At 41.0% G+C, this 26,790-nt stretch overlaps 2 protein-coding genes across 6 annotated transcripts in view; one reads left to right on the top strand and one right to left on the bottom strand.

The window, feature by feature from the left end:
• ACTN2 (actinin alpha 2) overlaps positions 1–1,554 on the bottom strand; it is a 67,378-nt gene extending 65,824 nt beyond the window's left edge. For all 5 annotated transcript variants that reach the window (XM_053937186.1, XM_053937182.1, XM_053937185.1 and 2 more), the window contains exon 1: positions 1,267–1,554. In XM_053937186.1, the coding sequence (XP_053793161.1) occupies positions 1,267–1,401 (135 nt within the window). In that variant the 5' untranslated portion in view covers positions 1,402–1,554. The remainder of the gene's footprint in view (positions 1–1,266) is intronic.
• A 17,258-nt stretch (positions 1,555–18,812) lies between these two features.
• HEATR1 (HEAT repeat containing 1) overlaps positions 18,813–26,790 on the top strand; it is a 36,569-nt gene continuing 28,591 nt past the window's right edge. The window contains exons 1-7 of the mRNA XM_053939781.1: positions 18,813–18,954; positions 20,671–20,887; positions 21,784–21,925; positions 22,445–22,546; positions 23,449–23,589; positions 24,724–24,935; positions 26,044–26,177. Of these exons, the coding sequence (XP_053795756.1) occupies positions 18,813–18,954; positions 20,671–20,887; positions 21,784–21,925; positions 22,445–22,546; positions 23,449–23,589; positions 24,724–24,935; positions 26,044–26,177 (1,090 nt within the window). The remainder of the gene's footprint in view (positions 18,955–20,670; positions 20,888–21,783; positions 21,926–22,444; positions 22,547–23,448; positions 23,590–24,723; positions 24,936–26,043; positions 26,178–26,790) is intronic.

Raw genomic sequence — 26,790 nt, 5'->3', positions numbered from 1 at the left:
CTGGCTAAAAATAACAGAAGGAGAAAGGCTACAAGCTAAATCTGAGAGGAAAATATTGCTTCAAATTTTAATGGAAAAGCAAACAAACTGTCCCCAACTATTCTAACAGCCCTAACTTTTATAATTACACTTTTATAGTATAGCTTTTATAGAAGCTGTAACAGTGGGATAGACTGTCATTAGATCTAAATTGGCACCTTCTACTTAAGCTGCTCATCTATGCAAAATGCATATTCAACCTTATTGTCCAGAGTACTGTCTCTCACTCCCTCCCTTTTTTTCCTTCTTGTAACCAGCAGATAACCTTTTAATCCCAGATCTGTCAGCTGTGACTTCAACATCACCTTTTAAATTAGGAAGCAATAAATCCTTTGCATTAATTCATCTTTATTTTCCATATGCTACTTAAAACGTAATTTTATGAAATTAGATATTGCAAACATTACTAAAGTACCAAAGCATTGATGTGACTGCTGATGGGATCATAATTTCTGCCTATGTTCAGAAAAAGAATATGGGCAGTTCTTGGTGACTCGATAGTTTTCTTACACCTACAAGGCAAGAAGCATTTCTTCTAAACTGTGCATTCCAAGGAGTTTACAGACATGTTGGTTTGTTTTTTTTTTTTCCCCAGACACTGAACTGGCATATAGGAACATAATCATGACATACAGTTTTCCAAATATAGCCTGAATATATTTCTAGGCAATATTTTCCTTGTCAGGTCATTCAGTCAGAATGGAGAGAAATAATAAATTCTGCTAAGAGCTGACTTGCAAGATCACAATTTCAAAAGTGACTTCTCAGTCTGCTCTCAGAAATATTGCAAAGTTTTCTGCACATTAATTTTGAACTACCTCATTCATCTCTGTTTATAATTGCAATTTACTCTTTCTGAAAATCAATCAGGCACACACACATCAATTCAGTCTGCTTTCCAATAGGAAGACCCAGGAAGTGAAGTGAAAAGTAACTGAAATTCTTAACTATAAATCTAGAGGTACTGACAGAATACTTGTAGTGCAATACAAAAATAACCTCCTGACTCCCATGAATTATTTTCACCTGACATAGGTTTTACTTAAGAATTAAAAAATTGAATGCTGTATACTAAAAATATGACATAGTTACTATACATTATATAAATGGTTTATACAATGTAAAATATATTTTATTAGAACCCCAACAATTCCAGACACAGCATGGCAGTAAAATAGGGCATCATTCCACACAGAACACACAGACAGATACATGTTATTTCCACACCTTCCTTTGCTGTTTCTCCCATGCTGGGTCCAGGAGAAGATCCCTGTCCCATTCTTCTTCTTGGGTCATGTACTCATCCTCTTCATAGTTGTAGGTGTACTGCATGTTTGTTTCTATCTGATTCATGTTATTCATGCTACCCAGGGATCAGCTTCAGCTGCTGTGGCTTCTACTACGATTTAAGTTTAGTGTACTTGCTGAGAGGTTGTAGGTAGCAATGCCTTTTTTCCTTTTTTTTTTTTTTTCTTTTTGCAAGGTGACAGGAAATGAATATTGACTAATCTTGCTGAGAGCAGAGGCTGAAACTGCCAGGTAGGTGCTGACCTGTGATGACCTCCCTTCCCTGTGTCCTGTCCCTGTCTGCTGCTGCTGCCGGTCCCTGTGGCTGACCCTGCGGAGGAGCCCGGGGCGGCTCCGTGCCGCCGCTTATTATCCCCGCCGGGCGTCACGTGGCACTCGGGCGGAGGCCCCGGCCCCGCCGCGGGCACCGGGCGGGCAGCGCTGCCGAACGCGGCGGAGGCTGCCGCCCCTCGGCGCTCCGGCCCGACACGGCTGACCGGAATGCCCGCCCGTCTGCGCTTCCAGCCTGATACATACCTGTCCTTTGTTTTGGTTTGTTTCTCTCTTACTGACACGTATTCCTACTCCCCAAGGCCCGCGTACCATCTGCTAATGCAGTTCAACACTGCTTAGCGTTAGTCTGAGTCCGTGCCCCGCATTGAGCCACTTCGCACTTTCACATTAAGGATTACACGAGCCAGCCCAGCAAGGACACCCAAGCGATAGAACGTTTTCCAGTGGAAATAGGTCTGGAGTTAATCAGACAACATGGAAACACAACTTTAAAAAGCAACACACATGTTTTTGCCAAAAAACATGCTCAGTAAATCCAAAAGCGGGCACCAAGAAGCACACACAAAACTCTGTGGAACCAGTAACTTTGCAAGTGTGCAGCAGCAACCATTTGCCCGTGCTTTGCACAGGGCAAAATCTCAAAGGATAGCGCCGAGATCAAGCATCCCGGCAAGCATGTCTGGTATCTCCCATGCTCTCTCATTTCACTTGCTTTGGCAACAATGTTTCTTCTGGGAATTGGCAAGTTTACTACGTTCTTCATGGAGCTTGTCATTAACGCCTGCACCTATCATCAGCCAAGGTCATCTTCTCCAGCGGTGTCCACACTGAATACAATACCAACCTCACCTAGAAAATGAAAATGCTCACAAAAGCTGAGCTTTTGGAAGCCATAACTTTCAAAATCAGGTGTAAGGGAAAACTGTGCTCATTAAAGGCTCAGTACATCCCCAAGCCAATGGGAATGAATAACCAGGACAATTTACACCTAGACAGCATATGCCCTCCATTTCACATTGCTATCTGAAGTGCTATTTTCTTCCAATTCACCTTCTATCCCTTAACTCCAAGCAATATGCACACATGCACAGAAAATACTACTCCTCAGCTCAAAAAGACTTCGTAAATGCAGCACTAAGGTTGCAAATTGGAATTCAGATGACAATTGCAACAAATCATGCAATAATAGCATACTGAGCTTCTGAAGACTGATGTACATACTGAGATAAACAGTCTAAAAATGAAATTCCAAATCTAAGCAGCCAGACAGAACCACATGCTTTTCACCTGCTCAGTGCAAATACTCTCAAGGTTGCTACACTTCTATCTACATAACAAAGCAAATGCTATGCTTAGCCTTTTTTTGTTCAAATACAGATGAGCATTCTCTTAGGATACTCTATGACAGGATCAAATAGTAATTACAAAACAACATAATCCATGTGTGTACACATTATATGTATGCTGGTGTAACTCATGTGGCTTATTTTTATAGCTTGGTAGTCACCTTTGGTTTTCAATACAAGTCTAACTGCAATCACTTAAATGATAATTCAAGCCTTCAAAGTCAGTAAAACCATTTCTTCTTATTCGCTATATAGAGCGCAGGAGAAGTTTCTAAAGGAAATGCAAGAAGAAGTCAGAGGAGTCCTAGAAATACACACATAAATTGTAACACCGTGACCCAGAGCTGTCCCCCATACAAAGAGCTCTCCTGCACTGCTGAAACCTGCGACCTTCCACACGCTCCCTCATTAGAAGGGAGCCATTGCAACCAGCTTTGTACCTTTTCCTGGCACTGGCGTGTCTGGGGATCTGCATGGATGGAAATGGTTCTGCACCAGTCCCCACTGTGCAGCACAGGTGAGCCTTACAGGTACTGATGGCTTCATACAGGGAGGCATTAGCTACAACCCACATTTTATTTGTTGGTCCTAACCCTCTAATATGGGCCAGGGTGCCCACCTCAGCCATGAAATAAAAACTGAGGTGCTTTGGCAAAGAATTTCTTTGACAAAGAATATCCAATCACACGGTGGATTGGGACTAGAATCAGACCCATGTCTAGATTTTTAGAAATCAAAGAACATTTTACCCTAATTTTCTAGAATTCTTAAAGAAGGTTATTAAGTTTTTCATAAAATAACTGGATTTTCTCAAAATACAGCTAGCCACTGCTGCAAAGGGACTGTTCATTTTTCCATGTTTACTTAGTACATAGGTAAACACTACTTGATAACAAAGTAAATAAAGCAAAAATGTCTTCATTGTTCCTAGGAACCAACAGTCAGAACTATAGCATCCCTCAGCTAGTCCAAGAAATTTTTAAAAAGCACATGTTTCAAGATCCACTTTGGTTAGGTTATATTAGTCCATTTTGGATAAAAAAAATATTTCAGAATGAAAAATCTTTGTAATTCTGAAAATGTCAAAATAGGAGCCTTCAACATTGTCCATGTGCATTTTGGGAACATTGGGCTTTTTACCTACGAAACAGGAAGCTAAATGGAGTAGCCCCATTTTTTAAAAAAAATCCTGCCTATCTTGATGGAATCTGACCTGCTTTAGGTTCTCTAACTAACTGCTTACTGCCTCTTAATCAGACAGCATGAGTAGGCAGGGAAGATATTTATAGATGGAGCTTTAGGAGGAGTATGTGGTATTTTGTTTACTATAATTTAATTTTATAAACTCTGTGGATGGTAATGAGAAGCATATGAATGGAGGTCTGTACTGGAAAGAGAGCCAAACATGAAGTGGAAAGGGAGCTGCCTCTTTCAGCTCAACAAGAGAATAGGAAAGCTGTGCCTAGCACAGTACTATGAATAAAGCAGTTTGCTTCACTTAACTTCTTCTCACACCCAAGGTAGGTTAGGACTATTCCCAAATATAGCTGGCAGAATTGCATAGCCATGAACTATGTGTGCCTAAAGAGAATGAAAATAAAACCAAAAAAGAAATAAGTAACACGAGCAGGGAAGAAAGGACAAAAGTCTTAAAGAGAGAAAAAGAAACACAATGAACTATATGAATAGGGAATCTTAAGCTGACATGGCAGGGCACCTGAAAGTCAACAAATATATTTAAGGCAGAAATGACACAGATTGTTTACAATGAGGCAAGACAAAAGAATATTCATGACTGCCAAACAGATTAGAAAAAATAAGGTGGCAGAGGGAGATCAGGAGTAGAGATGGCAGAGCTGAATTGTCAACTACTTTTGTCTTTTATTTGGCAGAAGATGCACAGCTGTACATGCTAACACATACACTAGTAAGGGCCTATCCAGGAGAATGGTGCCTTGAACCCAGGAGAACATTATGGCAAACAGGCATCACTTCCCATGCATGAAGAGCACCAAAAGGCCAGATCTTTCCTAGAAGCAGCACATCTGCAAGTTCACACAAGTGAGTACCACACAAGTGAAAGCCTTCTGGTATCCTTTGCATGAAGCTCCTTGAGAATCAAAGGGCTTTTCTACCTAAAGGATATTAATCTCTATCATTCTTCTTAATGAAATTGAAGGTTTTCACAGCATTTATATTTAACATTCATTTACTTGTCAAAAGCCACCATATCATTCTTTCAAGAACTCTGTCCTTTGCATTTCTACTGTTTCTCAGATCTTCAATCATTCAACATATTTCTTACACTTCCCTCCCACAGAATTGTAGATTAAATTGACAATTTTTATTAAAACTTTAAAAAATGCTGAACATTGCAAGAGTGTTTCACCAGATCATCCTTCTATTTGAACTTAATGAGATCTAGAATAAGAAATGAGCCAGATTTCTCTACTTAAATAATTACCTGTGAAACAGTCAACTGGCATGGAAATGGCCACCATTAGTTTTCAGCTGTAACACTTCTGTGTAAGAACACAATAGTTCATATCTGCCAAAACTGTCTCAGAAAGGCCACAGGAAAATAAAGAATCTTACAAGAGCTCAATCAGCCATTGAGTCTTCAAGTAATCATCTTGTCCTAGTCATAGCCTGTTTCTTTGTGGAAAAGAATGGTAGGATGCTTTCTCAAGAAAGAAGTCAATGAAAAGTAAAAGAAAATAAATTCAAAGTGACTATTCTTCTGTGTAAACTGTTAATAGAATCTTAAAACAGGGATCAAAAAGCCTTTTCTTTTCAAAGCATGCCATAGCTGTCACTTGTACATAAAATATATTTTTGTTTGTAGCAAATATCCACTAGTTTAAAGCTCAACCAACAAAAATCTGAATTATTTAAGAAAATTATTATTTAGATTGGGCCAAAATGTTGGATTCTGTTAAAAATTATGCATACATTTCCCTAACAAAGCTAAGCAGAAAGGTAAGGTGTATTATAAAATGCATTCATCATTTATTAGAGGTGTTTTGGGGTTTGTTTTTTTTTCTTTTGCCATACAATAAATATAACCTGCCTTCTTCAATGTAAGAAACACACTATATTGTAAGAAAAAACCGAAGTAATTAAATTAATTTTGTAAAGGTAGCGTGAATAAACTTTAAACTCAATATTTCTGAAACCAACACATCCTAATAAAAACAGAAAGAAAGAAGAGAACAGAGCCATACATCTGGGAACCAATCCCTGATTTTCTCTGAGCTAAGGAAGAGCACTGTGGGCACTGAGCATATTTAGCCTTCCCACATTTAGCACCAAGAGGCACAAACTTCAACTCTGAAAAATCTCCATGCTAGTCATACATGGTGATATTAACTAGACAGTAGCTAATTATTTTTTAAAGTATATTATTTCCAATGACAGATTTGGAAATAAAAATGAAGAAAGAACAGAAAGAAATCATTTGCTGGCTTCATAGTAACAACTGTCATTGTCAGAAGACCCCAAAGTGTTTCATCAGCTATTTATAGAGACAACTTACTCTGTCCCTGGAATTCAGCCATGGATGAAGTGTAGCAAGAAACATTTATGGAACCAACAAATACTACCAAAGCATAGCTTGGGCTTCAGGGGTATGGAGAAAATGCTGACTGCACTGACATCACCGGCTTTTGCCAACCCTTTGTGCAGAAGGAAAATCACGGCGCTGAGACATGGTATGACCATGCCAGCTCAAGATGCCCTTATGTGACCTTGAGCAAGTCAATTCAGGTAAAATTTTCAAAAAAATCTGAGTGTTAGCTTGTTAAGACTACTCTCACTGAGAGAAACAAGCTTATCATGCCACACTCTGCCATCTCTGAAACTGTGTCAGCAATGCTTCCTTTGGTCCCTAATGTCCACCTAGAAAAGAATTCTCAGGAGCAGAGGCTTTGTCTGTCTAAAAGCCCTGAGGAATCCACACAACAATTATGATTACAGTGTGCTCTAACTATCACACGTCCTGCGCCTCCGTGCTCACCTCTCCAGACTGTGTGTGGCCTGCACCCAAACATCCCTAGCATTATTCTAGGATGTCAGGGATTTAGGGTCCCTTGTACCCTGGAACCAGGGTTCCCACTGTTTGTAGGGCCATGCTTAGAGCCCTGCATCCTGCACAGAAGATGGCCCTGGTTCTCAGAGAGGGTTCAGGGCAGTAGGAATCAGTCAACATCTGGTCTCTGCCAGAGTCACTAGGCAGTACTGTGATACATAGTAACAATCACAAACTGCAAGGCGAGTGCTGAAAGGTGCAACATAACTGGGCAAACCCTCTAGTGATGGCACTACCAGGCAGCACTGCACAAGATCATCTCTTTCATGAATGAGGAGAGCCCTCAGACATCACATTCCTATGCATTTCTAGTCATAAAGAACCACAACAGCTGAAGTCCCTTATCCCTTGAGCTAGGCTCTTGAGGGTATCTTTTTGGTTTAACAGTTATTGTCAGGGTAGGTGCAACTCAAAAAGACAGATTAAATAATTAGATAATTAGACTAAATAATATCACAAATTTTGATAGATGCTTTGCACAGATTAGAAGTGGGCAAAGGAAAAATTGGGAAAAGTACATTGTAATATATCTATCACACTGCAGTCAGTCTTGGCACACTGAAGTTGTGGAGCAATACACACAGTAACAGGTGGGGAAACTACAAATAGGGCTGGCGTAATAGTGGAAAAAATGGTGAGACAGATCCAGGATTTTAAAAATGGTTCAGTGACGAGAATGCAAGGGGCAGGACCAGGGGTATAGCATGGCCTGTTACAAACCTTTTGAAGAAACCTTCACACGTCATGTATTCCCAGAATCTGCCTATGTTCCTATTTTATGCCGGCTTAGCTTTGCCACAGAGAGATACTAAGCAAGGAGAAACTGTGTGACTAGGGCAATGAGAAAGCTGCAACTGATGATACAGTTTGTAATTCATTAATACAACCAGTTAAAAAAATTCCTTTGTAGGCCAGCCTGTGACCCTTAACTGATTTAACTGAGACGGTCATCTAAAATGGCACCATATCATTCAGCAATAGTTTTGGTTACAATGAGAGAAGTGTGTGTGTGAAAGACAAGGAGTGCAAAGACAATATGCCTTTACTTATCTAGAAACAAACACCATCTACTAAGTTAGTTTCCAGACAACAATTATCTGAGAGGCACAGGTTTTAAATCACTGAGGTATGAGGTAGAGATTATGGGCAGAGGATGCCAGGCTGTGTTCTAAACTCGGCATTTGTACACATTGACTGACTGACCTTTGACAAGTTGCAGTCTCAATGCCCTCATTTCTTTTTCCAGATACACCAGTGTAGTATCACTAACATCAATGATACTCAAGTTACACAGTCAAGAAGGCAACCTGGTTGAACAAATTGCAAGACTGCAAAAATGAATACTATCTACTTATTATTCATTCCACAGAAGTGATACAGAGCTTAATAAAAGCAGCAAATTAATCCTTGTATACAACAGCATTAGGCATAACCTGAATTACTGCCAAAGAGGGATAACATGTTCTTTATGTATAGCACAAGTTTTCCGGAACTGTTGTCCTTCCATGCTGTCCAACGAAGTTTTACTCTGATAGCTGCATTAAGAACCAGCATAGAGAAAATGAGCAATGTTCATGCCATGTCTGATGCAAAAGCAGCAAGGCCTGAATTTGTCAATACCAGTTCTAAAGACAATTGTTTCCTTCCAGCTATGGTCCCTCTCACCAACTTCAGACATTCTTATGTCAGGAGAAATAAGTATCAGTTTTACACACTTTCCAGTATCAGCCTGCTCTTGAGATCTACCAGCAATAACCGGTAGATGGTGAAGGCTCTTGTCTATTTTCAATCCCTCTGAATGTGGGCAAGTCCTTTGTTTCTTAACTAGCTAACCTCTCTCCCTGCCTAAGTTCAGTTAAGCATAAGCAAAGGAGGACAGGAGAGCATTTAAATGTTTCTTCACTTTGAAACTAGTTCATTTTTATGATAAACTGGATAAAGGGCAGTCTAGATCTCTGTTGTGCCCCATAGATAATTTTGGAATAGCTGAAATCTTCCAGAATTTCACAGCTGAACGAAATTCAACATGTGTGGCGTTTTTTTTTTCTAAGCCAGAAGCTGTTCTAGGTAATTTTTCAGTTCCTATGAACAGTTACTGGGGATGGAGTCACCAACAAAAGTGAAATTACCCCTACAGGCTGTAAGGCACCACATGTATTTATACAAACTCCCACATTAATTTTTCAGTAGATACAATCTGAACACATCTTCTCCGATAAAAACATTCTGCAGAAAGTTCATTCTGCAATTCAAATGAATGGACTCAAATATATTTGAGGCTTCTCTAGGAGAAATGATTTTGTCATTAATGTGTTTCTAGAACACCGTGACACTTTTTCACTTGCTCCCCATGGTTCAGTGATTCCTCTTGTACCAATTTCATTAGTAACCTTGACACAGAGATGATCTATGGAAGATCAGGCTGTTCAGGCCCTAAATTTGTAGGGCCTGATTTTTTACTGCAAAAATACCAGTGGTGGGAGTTAGGAGCATCACTGCATCTCCAATTGCAGGAGAGAATGTTTAAAACAATACATGATGGAAATACAAGGAAAATTTAGGATTCTGCTGGGCCTAAACCATCAGGCTTACCCAGTGGGGAAAAGTACAGTATGTAATTATACTCTGTAAAGCACATAAGGGAAAAGACATTCCACACTAGCAGCATTCATTACCTGAAAACTATCCACTGTATAGGGAAATGGAAGTATATACAGTTTGGAGCATGTGCCTCATTTTTCTTTCTGTAGACCAGGAATAATACTAATACTGTGAAGTATAAGGAAGTTTGTGAAAATCAAATACCAGATAAATTTGGAATACTTGAAGACAAGTACAAATACCGTGATGACCAGAGCAGAAAACCATAAATTATATATTTGGCAACATGCTCCAACTGCGTGCAACAGACATTCACTGAACAAAGAAGAAAAATGATAATAGTGTTGAGCACTGCTTATGCAGTACACTGAACAAAGCACAATTTCTGGGAAAAAATTTTGTGACTATGCAAATAAAGTCTGCATTCTGATACATACAAAACAGCTTGGAAAACTTAACTCTGGCACTGCCCACCATAAATTAAATCGTGATATTGATTTTTTTTTAAGATAAATACGCTACAACCAATTATAAATAAAGTATAAATTAAGTAATTATAAATGGGTTCTGAATTGGAAGAACATTCATACACAATGTCAAGAAAAGCACTAAAGGCTTCCAGTGCAGCCCAGCAGTTGCATACTGCTTCTGCTCAAGAAATAACATGTTTTGCATCTCAGATTTGTCTGTTGCAGTTCACACACAAGAGTCATTAAATGTGTTACACTGACACAGACTAGACTTTTTACTAAATGAGTCATAAAATGTTTAAAGTGTTTTGCTGCCCCTCTGCAAATTAAAACAAGCCACATACATCATCATACCATTAAGAATCAGCAGGTAATACAGACCAAAGGGATCACATTGTAAGTAAAGTGAGAAAGATTCTGAAGTGTAACCTCCCCCATGCAGTACTTGAGAGTATCACAGCATGAAGTGTTTTGCCACCAGGCTTATTTAAAATAAATGTATCAGCGTCAGTGCTAGAAGCACCTATTTCTCAGTGCTCCACACTCCTCTCCACTACATGTTCAAGTCCAGGCTGCCTTCCCAACCCTACACTAAGTGCCTGTCAAGCACTGTGTAGAAATAGTACCCTCATCTCTGTATATCCAAGGAATTGCCTCTGATGTCACAGGGTCTCTAAGATGTCTCTGTAGAGAACTCCCTCAAATCCCCAATATGGACAGTGCAGTCAGAGTGTTATACAGTAAGAGACAAAGAAGAGAAACCACTGACATGCACTTGTCAGTATGAGCTGTTAACAGTTATCTAGAGCATTTCCAGTCGTCAAAACTACTTCATACAATGCTGCAAGGCACAGAGACACCAGGGCCACTATTTTAAATCTGAAAACATGCCTCTAGTAATCAGCAAATCTGGAAATGTAGGCTTATTAGTAAAACTCAGATGCACATCCTCATCTAACACACTATTTCTTCTAATAACAGGGGGCTTTTCCCCTCCAAGAATCCCCACAATACATAAGGGCATGAACAGTTTCCAATCCACAATGAAAGAATATACAAAAGCCAAACTTTTTTTTTTAATAGCACTAAAACACAGAGAAAAAATTAGGGGATTTTTGTGACTGAAGATACTCTGTGTGACTCAGTATCAAGAAAATGCACTTTCTGACCCTTTAATAACAGTATTAATATCTCTCATATATGTATGCATATATACATACATAAACATTTAAAAATATTGTTTTTCAGAGTGTTTACAGTGCCACTGTGCAAGGCATTACATAAACACATAACTCATTCCTACACAGAAAATACATAAAATAAACTTTAGAACATAAATAAACAAATTATGTAACTGAATATAATTGAACAGCAAAACCAGCAAATAAACATTCTCTTCTGTGCTACTGAATGTGGATCATACCTGTTTTCAGGAATTATCATATAAAGTTGTGAGCTCATTGTAGTTCAAATCATATATTCACCAGCTACAGAAAAGGCCCATGGACTGGCAGTGACTGGGACAAATGAAGAAATGAAAACAGCACAGACTTCAGTGGCCAGCCTGGGAAAAAAGCTGAAATTTGTATTTAGTGCATCCAGATAGGAATGACATTATTTCTTCTTCAGGGAAAGAGCTGTGATTCATCTTAACATTTTTAACAAGACACAGAAAGTGGTTGGCTAACAAGCAAATAGAGGTTTGAACAACAGGTCAGGAATGGGTGAGTGAGATCTGCTGCTGTTCCAATACCTGTCAGTTGCTTGATTAACAGGCAACTGAAGGAGGCAATAGCAAGACTGTACACTGCATTAAGAAAAGTGTGTTAAGCATGACCCCTATTGAACACTTCTTCCTCCTTCCCCCATTCTTCAGTTTGTCTCTTCTCCTGTTTACAGCCCTACTATGAACTATGAGACATGTCTAGTACACAACACTTTCCTTATTGTTCATTACACTCAAGTCCCCAATGGCCACATTGCTACTCTCCAATTACCAAGTTCTCCCAATGCATTAAACAATGTAACTCACAACTTCCACAAAGTAGATGTAGAACACCTACTCTCTCAGCAGCCTGTCTGGCACAGGCACATTTTCATAATAAACAGTTAATTTATACACCCAGTATTGTATTCCCCAGGCTAAGAAACATCAGAGCATGACAAAGGACTATACATTCACAGCAATCATGAGAGACATTTTCCTACTTTTCATCGCAACTATTATGCAGTCTCTATAAATCCAACTTTCTAGCTACTTTTTACACAAAAAAAAAAGCCACAATTCATCAACCAGCTCAGCACTGAAAGGACAGCTTTTTTCTTCCACTGTTTACTTTCTCCATTTGTCTCCCGGATGCTCCTAGGATAAACTACACTACCTCACATGGATACAAAAGGATTTACAAAGATGACTATTGCCTAATCCTTTCAAGATGATGCTTCCTCTGCATGTGTCTAGCTGAAGCTAGTTTGCTTATTTTGGGTTTATTTCTCCTTATGTAGAATATAAATTTAAAAGCCTCCTTTACAGCAATTTTGATTCAAAAGCCTTTAGTCTATGTTACCATACCAGAAAGCCTTTAATCCAGTAAAATCCCCAAAACAGCTTCCACCACCCTACTAAAGGGTTTCTATTTATTATTATATCTGGAATGCAGCTAAACATGAGAATTTATGGCTGGGGGAAGCAACAGTAGATTTTCAAGGAAATCGAGGAAAACATGATGCCTCCCACAGTGGTCAGTAAGTCAATGACATGCTGGATGCACTGCCTGGAAGGGAAACTTCTTCCAGCCCTTCAGTTCAACTCAAGAATTATTCTCCCTTCAGACCCAATCCAGCAGTGAGAACTGCAACTCTCTGTAACCTCAGCCACCACTGAGTGGTGACAGTTGACAAAAAACTCAACATGACCAAGCAACGTGTGCACACAGCCCAAAAACCCAACTGAATCCCAGGCTGCATCCAAAGCAGCACGGCCAGCAGGGCAAGCAAAGGGATTCTGCCCCTCTACTCTGCACTTATGAGACCCTCAGATGGAGTGCTGCATCCAGCTCTGGTGTTCCCAACATAAGAACATGGAACTGCTGGAGCAAATCCAGAGAGGGCCATGAAGTTGATAATGGGAGACAAGCTGAGATAGTTGGGGCTGTTTGGCCTGCAGAAGAGAAGGTTGTGTGAAGACCTAACAGTAGCTTTCCAGTATCTGAAGGAGGATACAGGGAAGCAGGAGAGGGACTCTTTGTCAAGAACTGTAGTGACCGGACATTGAGAATGGCTTCAAACCGAAAGAAGGTAGGCTTATATTTAATGTTGGGAAGAAGTTCTTTAATGTGAGAGTGGTTAGGCACTGAACAGGTTCCCCAGAGAAGTGGTAAATGCCTCAACCTTGACAGTGTTAAAGGCCAGGTTGGATGCAGCTCTGAGTAACCTGGTTTAATGAAAGGTGACCCTATCCATGGTGGGGAGGTTGGAACCAGATCATCTATAAGGCCCCTTCCAACTCAAACCATTCAGTGATTCTATGAATTATGCCTGATTTTGTCTGCCTCCAGTTACCACAGCTGCATACTCATACAGCTTCACTGACCTCATCAGAATTACTCCCGAGTTTCACTGATGCGAGCATAAAAATATCAAGCCCTTATGGGAGAAAACAGACAAGGAAAATAAATCTTACCTCCCTCATTTTAGATACGTGCATTGCTATAGGACAAAACAGCTCCTATCTCTTTGCTTTTAGCAAAAGCTTAGCCAAGGGAATAATGGCCTTGAGGCCTTATAAACGCGTACCCTGTAGAAAGGTACTGCCTCATCATTTCACAATGCCCATAGGTGGCAGGGTACAGAAATAACTGAAAATAGAGAAAAATATATTAACACAGACTAAAGAACACAATAAAGCACAGTTTTTCCTGATAATCACAGTAACTCCATAAATTCAGAGACCACATGTGCATTCTTATAAATTATAATGTTCTAATAGGAAGCAGATATGTACATGAATTAAGAACAAATACTCAGAATAGCAGATTTAATTGCACAGTCTCCCAAACCACAAAACTTCAGCATGCCTCCTAAAACCAACAGTGAAATACAATATATTCCTTGACAATGAGATTACCTTGGGTGAACAAGATGTTCAAGCCACTGCTCTGAAACACAGATGGGTTTACAGTTCAATTCGCAGCCACAAACCCATATTAAAAACATGGATTTTTTAACACCTACTTTTGCTTAAAACATTAAAGAACTTCATACACTCTGAAAAAGTGACAAACTTTGCATAACCTAGGAAGGTTTTAATATTACTTCATTATGCTGCAATCAGATTGTATTTTAAATGCCAGTCACATTCCCAATTAGAAATGGCATGGGGAAATGTCAGGGAACATACCAAGATTATTAGCAAGTGATAGAAAGCACAGGGAAGGTGGCTTTCTTCTACCTCCTTCAGAATTGTTTATCATGGTGGCTCACTAGATTACAGAAGGTGGTGCAAGAAGGAAAAAAGAAGTATCATATTAATTATTGTTTGAGAATGCTTAAGAGCATTTAATGCAAGCACCATAATTTGGTATGTAAACAGTAAATTGCATAAGTAGCACTCAACACCTTTACATTCATTCTCACACATTACAATTGAACACTACTGAGCATTCCCTTTTTTTCCTTTGAAAAGGAATCAGAAGAGATTCCTTTTTCCTCTCTACATGAAATACCTCCCACCTCTTGCTCACAAATGAAGCCAGAACAGAAAGATGTATTCCAGGAATGCAACTCACAGGGGTTTGATCAGACAGAACATGATCTGGTCTGCATGCAACCTCTGAAATGCACAGTGTGATGAGGGTTCCTCAGCACCATTTCATTTTACAAATCTCTTCCTGCTGGGTTGCATTACTTAGTAAGGTAGATGAAGCTCTGCTCAATGTACAGCTGGTGAGGTGAGTTGGAAGAAAAAGAATATGAAGACTAGACCTCTATCTTTATAAAGACATCCATTATATTTTCTCTAAAAGTACCACAAACTTAGCAGCAGTATTTTTACAAAAGCAAAGAACATTTAAAATTTCATAGTGGTTATCTTTCTCAATCAAACCTTTTCAAGCATGCCAATGCTTACAAGTAAACTTACAGAAAATGCTTGAAACAGATCACCTTTCTCCCCAATTAAAAATTAGCATATGACAATTAATATTCTAAGACTCTAAGAATTTTAACAGGCAATAGATTCTTTCAAATGCAGTTTAATGTTGCAGTGGAGACAGACACCATACAACTTCAGAACGCTTTAAGCAGTCACCCAAACAGAGTAACACATCAGAAGGCTTCAAGTAGCTGCCCATACAGAGCAACACCAAGCCACTTCAGAAGGCTGCAAGCATCTGCTCCTCTTGTTCTTTAGCCCAACCTTTTATAGCCCTCATGTTTATGCACCGCACCTGTGTGCCCTCTGTTGCCTCTGGTGATTGGTCAGTGCACCTGGGCACTCCAGGTCTCATTACCTTCAATGCTGCTCACCTGCTCCTCACAGCTGCAGCCCACTGGGGATGAGGCTCAGCCACAGCTCCACGCCCAATTACCACAAACTCTGTGCCTACAGTTTAATAGTAGCCATCAGCAGAGGTGATCTCAGCTGCAGTGGGGCTATGAGAATTCTACCTACACAGACCATCTACGTGATGAGAAAATAAAGGGACTACTTGAAATAGGTTTGGATTTCAGTTCAAAAAAGCACCTCTTTAGAGTCCAGCATGGAGCAAATCTTCATGAGGCTCAGCTTCAACACTGGCTAATTAAAATGCCAACTAAGTATATTTCCTAATAGATTTTCTGAGCTAATATTTTTCCATAAAACACTTGTTTATAATCAAATCAAGAACAAATATTTTTCCTTCTGCAGAAGGTGTGTCTGTTCCTCCAATTAACTTCCAAAGGAAATCCCAGCTTTACTCTGGAACCAAATAAGGATGGAACAAAAAGCACAAAGGTATAAAAGTTTTGCAGCTCTCCATGGGAAAAACCAGAACCTGAACACATTCCAGCATTTACAACTTCCAGTTTATCTTTCTGGCTAGAGTATTTAAATAATGAACCTCATTGCTAAACACAAATAAATAAACAAGACTAGTTTTCTAGGTTTAGAACCATCTTTCTGCCCCTTGCAAAAATATTTTCTAGGTATCTTAATGTTTGGTACTTTTAGGCACGGAAACATGCATATTTCTGTACGTTTTAAGTTATGCTAAAAGTAAAGTCACATGAAAGTTTTATGAAAGAAAAGGATGCAGAGAAGCCACAAGGAATGTGACAAAAGTGCAATAAAACTGGCCTTTTGGTTTGCACCACTCCCAGCCAGCTCCTTTGCTAGGTGGTCAGAATCTCAAGTGTTAGAACCATCAGAAAAATAATATCAATTCTTGTTAAATCAGTTATATCCTACAAACACTTTGACACTGCAGTGGTAGCAACTCTTACCAGCTCAGCAATTGCTGTGATTACATCCAGATCATACCATGTCAGAAGGAACATGACACAGAGTTACACACACTCTCTAACAAGACGCTGGTAAATATCATCCAGCTGCATTTCCTCCCTCTGCTGCCACACCTACAATGCTTTAACCCAAGCAAAGAAAAATCAGAGAGGAATAACAAAATGTTGAAATTAGGGGACACTTACAATGGATAAAATTAAGCATTTAAATAATTCTCTGCAATCCCAGACTTTTATCAGCATTTTGTATTTCTACTGCATGTTAAATGATTGCCAAATACAGCAGCCTTACAAACAAATCTGTTATTTCTGTCATAGCTACGAAACTTCACAGAACTGGTGCTGGAATATCTTTGGTATCATTTTGTCCTTCTGCTGACATCAGTTCGGGAAAATTTTATTTCTGATTTTTGTGTCAGGCTTTTCTTGGTTTGGCACAAGCCATGTTCCCTTTATGGCCTTGTGCACCGACTTCCAGGTGCAGAACCCTGCAACCTTGAATATAAACTGATGGGAGACATCACAGGTTTTAACATCAGAAATTTATTTTTTGTCTGAGGTTAACCAAATCTTGGATGAGAGGCTCAGTGAAGCCATGGAGTTTCCACCCTTGGAGATATTCCAAACACAACTGGGCAAAACCATGAGCAAAATGCTCTAAGCTGGTCCTGCTCTGGGGCTGAATCAGATGGCTTTTAGAGGACTCTTCCAGTCTACATTGTTCTGAGGTTCTGCAGCTAGGATCTAGCCCACAAACATCACTGCAACTTTCAATACCTTCTGCTCATGGGAGTCCTGCACTTTTCTTAACTTCACTCACTCCAGATATGGAAAAATCCTAAGGTAGAACAACTTTAGTTGCTCTAGTTGTTCCATCTCTTCTCTGTGAAGAGATATTTGGTGGATCCCCACTCCAGGCTGTTGGGCTCAGCACAAAGCCAGCAGCAGCCATGCCATGCTGAGGTGTCTTCATCTCTCCATTGCTGCTGCCTTCTCACCCTGGCTGCTGCCTGGCCTGGTTGCTGCCTCACTGCAGGCAGGCTAGGCCTGCCCCACACCTACGTGATGCCTCCAAAGGGACACGGCACTGTGAGGCACCTACCTGGATGGGTGACACCATCCACAGTGGCCACAACAGCTGCTTTCCTCATGGACACCAGCCACATGCCGACACGGCCGCTCCTGGAAGTGGCACATACTCAGCTGAATCATGGAATCATTAGGGTTGGAAAAGACTTCTAAGATCATTGTGTCCAACCACTAAGCCAGCACTGCCAAGCCCACCACTAAACCATGTCCCTAAATCCCACATGCACGTGTATTCTATCCACCTCCGGGGATGGTAACTCCATCACTTCCCTTCAGTTCCAATGCCTGACCACCCTTATGGTGAAACAATGTTTCTTAATATCCAAACTAAACAAGCACAACTCGAGGCCATTTCCTCTAGTCCTGTCACTTGTTGCTCGGAGGAAAAGACCAACTCCCACCTGGCTACCGTCTCCTTTCAGGAAGTTGTAGAAAAGGACAACGTCCCGCTGAGCTTCCTTTTCTCCAGGCTAAACACCCCCAGCTCCCTCAGCTGCTCCTCACAGGATTTGTGCTCCAGACCCTTCACCAGCTCTGCAGCCATTCTCTGGATTCGCTCCAGCACCTCAATGTCCTTCTTGCACTGCAGAGCACAGAACCGGACACAGGATCTGACGATCCTTTCCCTGGTCCTCCTGGCTACACTATTCCTGACACAGGCCAGGGTGCCGTGGCCTCGCAGCTCTCGCCCGGCGGCTCCAGCCCCTTTCCCGCCGGGCCGCTCGCCGGCCGCTGCCGGGGCGGGGCACGGCCGGGGTCAGTCCGGGCCCGGCTCCCGTCGCCGGGGCGGGAACTTCCCGAGCCTCGGGAGCAGCCGCTTCCGGGTGAGCGGCGCGCGCAGCGCACGTGGGCCCGGCGGGGAGCGGCGGGAGCCAGGTCGGTGGCGGGGACCGGGATCGGGACAGGGATAGGGACACGCGTCACCGCCGGGCGCTGTTCCCTTCCTCCCGGCCGGGCCCGGCCCGGCCACACTTGCGCGCCCCGAGCGGCAGCGGGGCCGCGCCGGGGCCGGGAGAGGCGGCTGCTTCATCGGCGGGCCTGCTGTGGTTTTCTTCCCCCAGTTTTCTCCGGAGGCTCCTTTCCCCGAAACGCGGAGCCATGACGTCCCTGGCGGAGCAGCTGAAGCGGCTGGCGCTTCCCCAGACCGATCCCAGCCTCCTGGATCGCAGCGAGGTGGCATCACTGCTCTTCACCTGCAAGGAAGCCGCGACTATTGACAGGGACACGTTTTTTGCCATCGGTGAGTTTGGCTGCACTGGTTTTAAAAACACTCCAAAAAACAGATGGAGGAAGATAAATAGGAAAGGCATACCCGTATTCAAAAAAAGCCAAAAGGATAGTTCAAAAAGCTGCCGGCTAGTCAGCATCACTCCAATCCTTGGGAAAACCAGGGAGCAGTGCCTCTACGAGCACGTTTCTGGGCACGTAAGGGTAAGGTGAAGGGGTAGAATCAGGGATCACCAAGATGCTCAGGGACTGGAGAATTTGCCCAATAAGGAAGAGTTGATGAGAGGAATGTCTCTGCTCCCATTCAGTCTGGAGAAGAGAAGGCTTTGGATGGGTCTCATAGGAGCCTGCCATTACCTTTGAGGAGGTTCCCAGAAGATGCACCAGGCGTGTATGGCTGAAGGACAGGAGACAGTGGGAGTAAGTTGAAAGAACAGGAGTTAAAACTGAACAGATGGAAAAGTTTTTTCAGTGTGAGGACAGTCAAGCAGTTAAAAAGATTGTCTGGGGAGATTGTGCTTGGTAAAAAGAAAAAGTGACTTTTGAACACTCTCTCAGGATAATACCCTGAGCAACCTGGTCCAATTTTGTAGACCCTTTTAACCCTGCTTTGAGCAGAGCCTGGGACTGGAAATCTCCCAGTGTGCCTTCTGACATGAATTCTTGTTTCATGAAAACATGCTGATGCCCTGTTCTTGAGTAATGTTATGGTAAACAAATAATGTGAAGTGGCAGTAGCCTTTGCAGTGTTGTCACACTTCAAATTCTTTATGCTCTATCCCTTTCCATTTTTGTGTAAAATTTTATCTGGGAATTTGATACTGTTGAATAAGAAAGCTGTTTTCTAAAACCAGACAGATTAATATCATGTTTTAATTTTAGATATATATCTTTGATGCAACAGTGTGGTTGTTTGGTTTCTTAAATAGTAACTCTAGAACTGCTTGGCTGAGTTTGGGGATGGAGTTTTTATGGTCTCTTATCCAATATTGGACCTCTGGTCCAGTATTTGATCATTCCACTGTTAGAAGAAATAAAATCTATACATTGGGTTTGAGTTTCCTATGTTCCAGATTGCATCTGTTATCCTCCCATCCTTCCACTATGCATCTCCCAGAAGAGTTTGGCTCCATCTCCTTGATAACCCACACTATATCCTGCTAAGTAGCTGCAGACAGCAGGATGATTTCCTTTTGACTCTCTCTCCTTTTGACTCTCTCTCTCTCTCTCCTTTTGACTCTCTCTTCTCCAGGCTGAGCAGTTCCTCCTTTTCCTTGTATGTTGTTTTCCAGCCCCTAGACCATCTCAGCATTCCTCTGCTGAACTCATATCTAGAAATGTTTTTCTTCTACTGATGATCTCAAAATTGCACACAGGGCTCCAGCTGCAGCTCACAAATGGAAGGGACAGTTCCCCCCTCCCTTAGCCTGCTGGCTGTGCTCTCAGGCACAGCACAACCCAGGATGCTGCTGGCCTTCATTGCTGCAAGAGCACTCTGCTGATAGTTGCTAATACTGTTTTTCTTTGTCAGTTGAGAAATAGTTTAAGTATATCAAAGGTTTTTATCTTAGGCCTCTTTATTGTTTGTTTTGGTTTGCTTGGTGAGGATGACATATACCAGTACAGCAAAAAAGTTGGATATGCCAGTGAGCAGGTAAGTGGGTAGGACTGGAGAACAAAAACTGTTATGTTAAAAGCATTCCTCTCATTTTAATTTTTTTCCCCACAGGATGCACTGGCTTAGAAGAGCTGATGGGCATTGATCCTTCATTTGAAGAGTTCCAGTCCAGTTTGTTTAGTTCCACATCCAAAGGCCTTGAACGCAGTGTTCAGACTAAATCAGTAAATCAGCAGCTGAATAAGAATATTTCACTGTTCCTTATTCACCTGTCCCCCTACTTTATGCTTAAGCCAGCCCAGAAGTGCCTTGAATGGCTGATTCAGAGGTAATCCTACATGTCAATAGATAAGGCTAGAAATGCAAGATTTATTTTTCCCCAGTGAGAAAAATTTTGAATAATTTTACTTTAGCTTTCTGAAAATAGGTTAAAATGTTAATAATGTGCATTTAGACTTAGTCCTTGTGGGGCCAGATGCTCTTTTTTGCCAATTAGATTTTTATTTTTCGATAAATTTCTGTGATTATTTTGATCTGTCATGGTACTCTGTATAAAAGCAATTACTTCCATGCCTGGCTTTCACCAAAGTTGCCCAGCCCTAAGCATCTTACAGAGCACATAGAGAGGCACTTCTATATTGTGCTTTTAGAAGTGGGCTTTTTAAAATAGCAAAGTTTTGATATTAACACTGTACCATGAACCCTAACTATTCTTATTTCAAGGTTTTGTGAAGGTGTGAAGAAAAAAGCAATGAAGTATTTTGTGATGTTATTTTTATTTATATAAATTAACCTATCCAAATGCAGAAAGTGCATTTCTTATCATGAAAGAGTGTGTGATTTTCCTGATACACATTTCTTTGAATCACGATTTTTTTATAACGGTATTGTACTGAGAGATTCATACTAGATTATTGTAACATCTGGTATAATATTGAAATCTGTGCAGAAGAAATTAAGGTAATTTTAAGTCGTACAGGGACATAAAATTGTTGATAGTGAGAGGAAAAAATATGCTAGCACTATTTTTTTCTTCTAGCATAAACAGGCTACCTTGAGTTTCTGGACTGTAGGTGGAACATAGATCTGACTCAGTATGACAACCATGTCAGGTCTTGCTTAAAAGCAAGTAAACAAGGTATTCTGAGAGGAATGTGGAGGGGTCTTTTTTCCTTTCTGGGTTACAGATACCTTTTAATTACATATGTATGTTCTTTTCCTTAGATTTCACATTCATCTCTACAATCAAGACAGTTTGATTGGTTGCATTCTGCCATATCATGAGACTAACCTATTTGTGAGAGTTATTCAACTTTTAGATATAAAAAGCCCAACTCATAAGTGGCATTGGATGGATCCAATACGGGTAAAGTACTTAACAGATGCAAGATGGAAAGACCCTTAATGACTTTATTTAATAATATCTTGACTCTTCTACTCTACTTATGAACATGGTCCACCAATTTATGTGGTTAGTTGTAGAACTGTACTGAAAGGTTTAATTACAGGAACGGAGCCTGGATGCCCACATGTTGTTTCTGCTATCTTTCTTTAAAGGTGAAGTTGATATTAAAAAGCTTTGACTGTAATTACTCTTTGCTTTAGATAAGTTAAAGCATGCTTTTAGGGTGTAAGTATTTGCTACTGCTAGGAAGATACATCAATTTATGTTTATTTCCATGTAGGTTAAATGTAATACTCTTTATCATGTGTCTTAATGTAGACACAAAACATTCTAGAGCAGTGTGAAGAAATCCATTTCTTATTTCAATTTAAACAGTGTTTACTCATCAGTAGGATTAATACAGAGATTATAGTAATTTTTACTTTCTGTGCTTCGTTTTACTCTGAGTGTTCTAACTTTACTTTTTTTCACTGTGTAAAGAAACCTGGAGTCCCACTGGCAAGGGGTACTGTCATTACACACTGCTACAAAGACCTGGACTTCATGGATTTCATCTGCAGGCTGGTGGCAAAATCTGTGAAGGTTGTTCATTTATTCTAGAACACTGCTTGTTGTCACTTTGTCTTTTCTGTGTTTTTATGGTAGTGTGCTATTTCTTAATATTTTGAACTGCATATCAAAGAGTAAAATAATTTATCAGTAAACAATATGAGGATTCCTTTTATTATAATTTGTGAAGATGACAGTCTGTCAGAAGTTCTTATAAGAAGTGGCTGAGAATCAATGAGCCATGACAAAACAATTTGGCCATACTGTATTATTTACTGTGTTGCCTCAGGTTACTTAATTGTCTTAATTTCTTCCATAAACTCATTCCTGCTATTAGTCTTTAACTGTGCTCTGAATTTCCATGTCTCTTCTGGGGGTTGTCATGGGTGTTTTAAATACACATCTTCAAATATTAATGAGACTTTGAAATTGAGGATGTTAGAAGGTGGGCAAATTTTTTTGTATTTTTCAGCTATTGTCAAATAGAGGGCTAATTCTGTAGTCTCAGAAGGGTAAGATGTATGATAGATCCAGTTATTTAGATAACTGGGATGCATCTGCTGTCAAACTAAGCAAAGCAGACACAGTAACTGAGTTTATTCACAGGTGTAGAAGGAGGTGTTAAGCATAAAACCTTTTAGCTTCTTGGCTGTCCAGCTCTGAGTCTTGAGCAGTACACCAGGATCACACGTGATTCTGGCTGCCTTATTCTGATTAACTACATCGGCACCCATTTCCATCTGCCGTGTCTGTGAGGAGGAGCAGTAACCTCTTGCAAGGGTTTCTGCTGTGAGAGGAGATGACTTAAGTTGTGCCAGCAGGAGCTGCTGGAGCTTGCAGGCCAGAGTTGTAAGATTTTGGTGGTTTGAGGGAAGCCATATGTGCATTTCCACTTACCCTGATGTCTGAACAACTGATTTTTTTCTGTGATCCAGGTCTTGTCAGAGTGTCCCAGCAACTCAGCTCAACTGAGAGTCCTCCTTGTGTTTTATGCTTCCACCATTGTGTCAGCTCTTGGAGCTGCAGAGAAGATAACAGACACTATGGTCTCTCTGCTGCTCCCTTATGTCCAAAAGGTAGGTGAAGCTGTTTCCCTCCTGTGTGATGAAGTGTACTGTGTTCTGCAGACGTGCATCTGCAGATAACATCCAAGAGAGATATCCTGTGTGATACATACTGTACCAGTCAGCCTGATTTGAAACCTCAGGCAGGTGAGGGTCCATGGGAAATAATGTTTTTTCACACCTCAGATGAGCACTTTAGGAACTGTTTTCTACTTTGCATGAGGAATGGAGCTGTGAGAAATGGATACACAGTTTGAAGAATGTCTTTGCTTTGAGATTTATCATGCTAAACCATGAGGAAATGGTGTCAGGGTAAACAGCCTGGTTTAATATCCTCTCTTGTCCATGATTGTTGCTTTGTCAACAAACAAAGCAGTAGCTGATAAATGTGTCTTCTTTATCTGTGGACCCTGCATGACAGATTTTTCTTCTTGAAAGCTTAGTTTATAGATACCTTAAGCATTAACATATTAGGCTACCCCGGACTGAGTCCCGCAGGGTAACCCTCAGTTGGCTGGTCAACAGGTGCCTGGATAGCGTAATTAAAATCCCCACCAGGAAGACGGAAGGACTCTTGAGCTGCTGGAATCCAAGCGGGTTTATTGAGGATTGATCGAAGGAGTAGGGAGGCAGAAATAGGAGCAGAGAGACAACCACACTCAGGGGAAGCAGACTCTGAAAAGCCCCAGGGAAGGAGGGGCCAGAGTATATAACTGGGGAGGGAAGGAGTAGCTAGGGTACAAATGATCCAGTGGGAAGAGGGTGTAAGGGAGGAACAGGGATGGGGTAACATAAACTGTGCCAATGAGGGAAAAGGGAAGGAGTGGTTTACAGAGGGAACCATTAGAAACAACGAGAACGGGGAACTTTACAGAACTTGGGGAGATGACAGCCACAAACTGACAGGTGATGGGCATGTGCTCATTTGCATTGGGGGGCAGAGGACTCTGGGGAAATGCCTTATGCTAAACAACTGTAGTTTCCCATGACATTCCCACACTGTCCTCCCCATGGGCACATCCCACATCAACACATGGAAAAGAACATAGTAGGATTCTGTGGATGTCAGAATAAAAATTATTTTTATGTTAATGTACTCTTTTATGTTATTCTGTGTTGAAAATTCACCTTTATCTCTTTTTCTAGGGCTTGAAATCCTCTGTACAGGATTACAGAGCTGCAACATACATGATAATCTGCCAGATGACGGTAAAACTGACAGTGGAGACTTCCTTGGTGCATTCCTTGATGGTACAGATAAGCAAGACATTTTTGAAAGTGCCCTCATTAATCAGGGATGGGCTGGCTTGCTTGAACCTACTTCTGCAAACTCAGAAAGGAGATAAACTTGGGAAAAAGTAAGTCTACATGAATCAGATTTCCCCACTTTCTAAAATTCCAAACTGCGCTTTGACAATTTGAAATTTTTATATCTTCATCATTAAAGGGATACTTCCCTGTCAGAAGTTTTGGTTGTTAACATTTCAAAGGGCTTGCAAGTTCCTTTGGCTTTGAAAATTTGTATGCTGACTGCAGCAGAGGAGTCTCAGTGGTGCAGTCTGGTCATCTCTTGGTCCTTCTGCTTCTTCTCTTAGTAAGGGATTGATGTCAGTGTGCAAGACTGAGCCCTGTCAAGTAAGAGGTTTTCTGGAAAGTGCAAAGAAGTTCTGTCCCTTCAGTGGAAGGGCTTTGAGTTGGTGTAGTTTAACACCTGAAGCGTAAGTGCTTCTATACCACCACTTGTTTGGTCTCACTTCAGGTGAGGTGTTCTCCTGGAGGCTCGTGTGGTAGGTTCCCACCCATCTGGCACAGTTGGCTTGTGCTAGTAACGTGCATGTGAACATAGTCCCCCATGCGGCAGGGCATTTGCTTGCTGGCAGAGAGGAGTATTCCAATAGGAAAAATGTTATGAGTGATATATAGAGTGATTACTTTCCAGATAATTGAACACTGTCATAGGTTAAAAAGTGCAGGTGTGGGGTTGATATATTATGCAGCATCCAGCCAGGTGGGTGTAAAAGGAGACAAGATGAAGCTTTGTGTGAGCCGAAAGGGAAATGGCTTCTCCTCAGAGGATCTGTCATTGCACGATTACTTCTCGTCCCTTTTGCTGCGTCTGGGGATAGATGTGCTCCTTGCAGTGTGAGGATATCTGTTCCTGTAATTTATACAAGTATTTTTCCTTTTACTGTCAGCTTTGCAAAAAACATAGGTAGGTTCACTGTGCTGTTGCAGCAGCTGTGCTCAAAATGGCTGGCAGTACCCTCTTTTCTTCTTGGATATTAAATTTGCCAATAAACATCTGGCATTAAGTGGAGCCCTTTAAATCTTTTCAGTGTTTGTTTACAATGGGGCTGTTACCTGATGCTGGGAATTGAATCCTTGTGAAGTCTGCATGGTTTTGAAAGTGTTTGTAACCCAGATGAGCATACATACTTTTCTTTTTCCCCCCTTTCAATTGTGCAGGCCGTTTAATTATCTGTGCAAAACCCCAGAACTGGTAACACTTTTGCAAGGCCTGTCAGCAGGCTATGATATCTCTCCTCTTCTCCGCTACCTGTTGCCTCACCTTGTTCACACCATTGTGAAAAGTGATACAGGTAAGTTAGCACAGATTTTTTGTAAAACTTGGATCAGCATTAAGGATGGATGACTGTGGTAAATGTCACAGCTGTGTAATTGCTTCTTCCTTTGAAACTGTGCCAGTACCTGTGAAGACCTGATTGAGCTTCTGTGTTTGCTTTTTTTTTTTTTTTTTTTTTTTTTTTCCTTCTTAAAGGTGTATTGTAGTACTATCAAATCTTGGGTAGATTGCATGTACTCCATATGTAGTTTAATTAGGGGACACCTGTGTTTACCCAGAGAATTAAATGTGCCTGGGAACAGTCTGATGCAGCAATGCTGCCAGGCATGCAGTTGTAGCCTGTGTCTGTGCTAGAGACTCTGCTTGCACTGTGACATTTTCATGCTGAGTCATGACTGGGAAAGCTGTTTTGTTAAAAAGGTCCAGATTCACACAAGGAATGCTCTAGGGAAGTTGCTGGCACAGCTTTTAGCAGCAGGTCTAGAACATGCCAAAGCATCCTTGAATTTATTGGCAGCAATCCAGGCGTTGGCATTTTAATGACATTGGTATAAAGCATTGCTCATGGATCACAGAGAGTTAGTACTGGATGAGCACTGTGGTCTTCAAGCTGTGTGCTTCGTTCACCA

This window comes from Vidua chalybeata, chromosome 3, assembly GCF_026979565.1.
Source record: "Vidua chalybeata isolate OUT-0048 chromosome 3, bVidCha1 merged haplotype, whole genome shotgun sequence".
NCBI classification, from domain to species: domain Eukaryota; kingdom Metazoa; phylum Chordata; class Aves; order Passeriformes; family Viduidae; genus Vidua; species Vidua chalybeata.
This window is presented reverse-complemented; position numbering and strand designations above follow the sequence as displayed.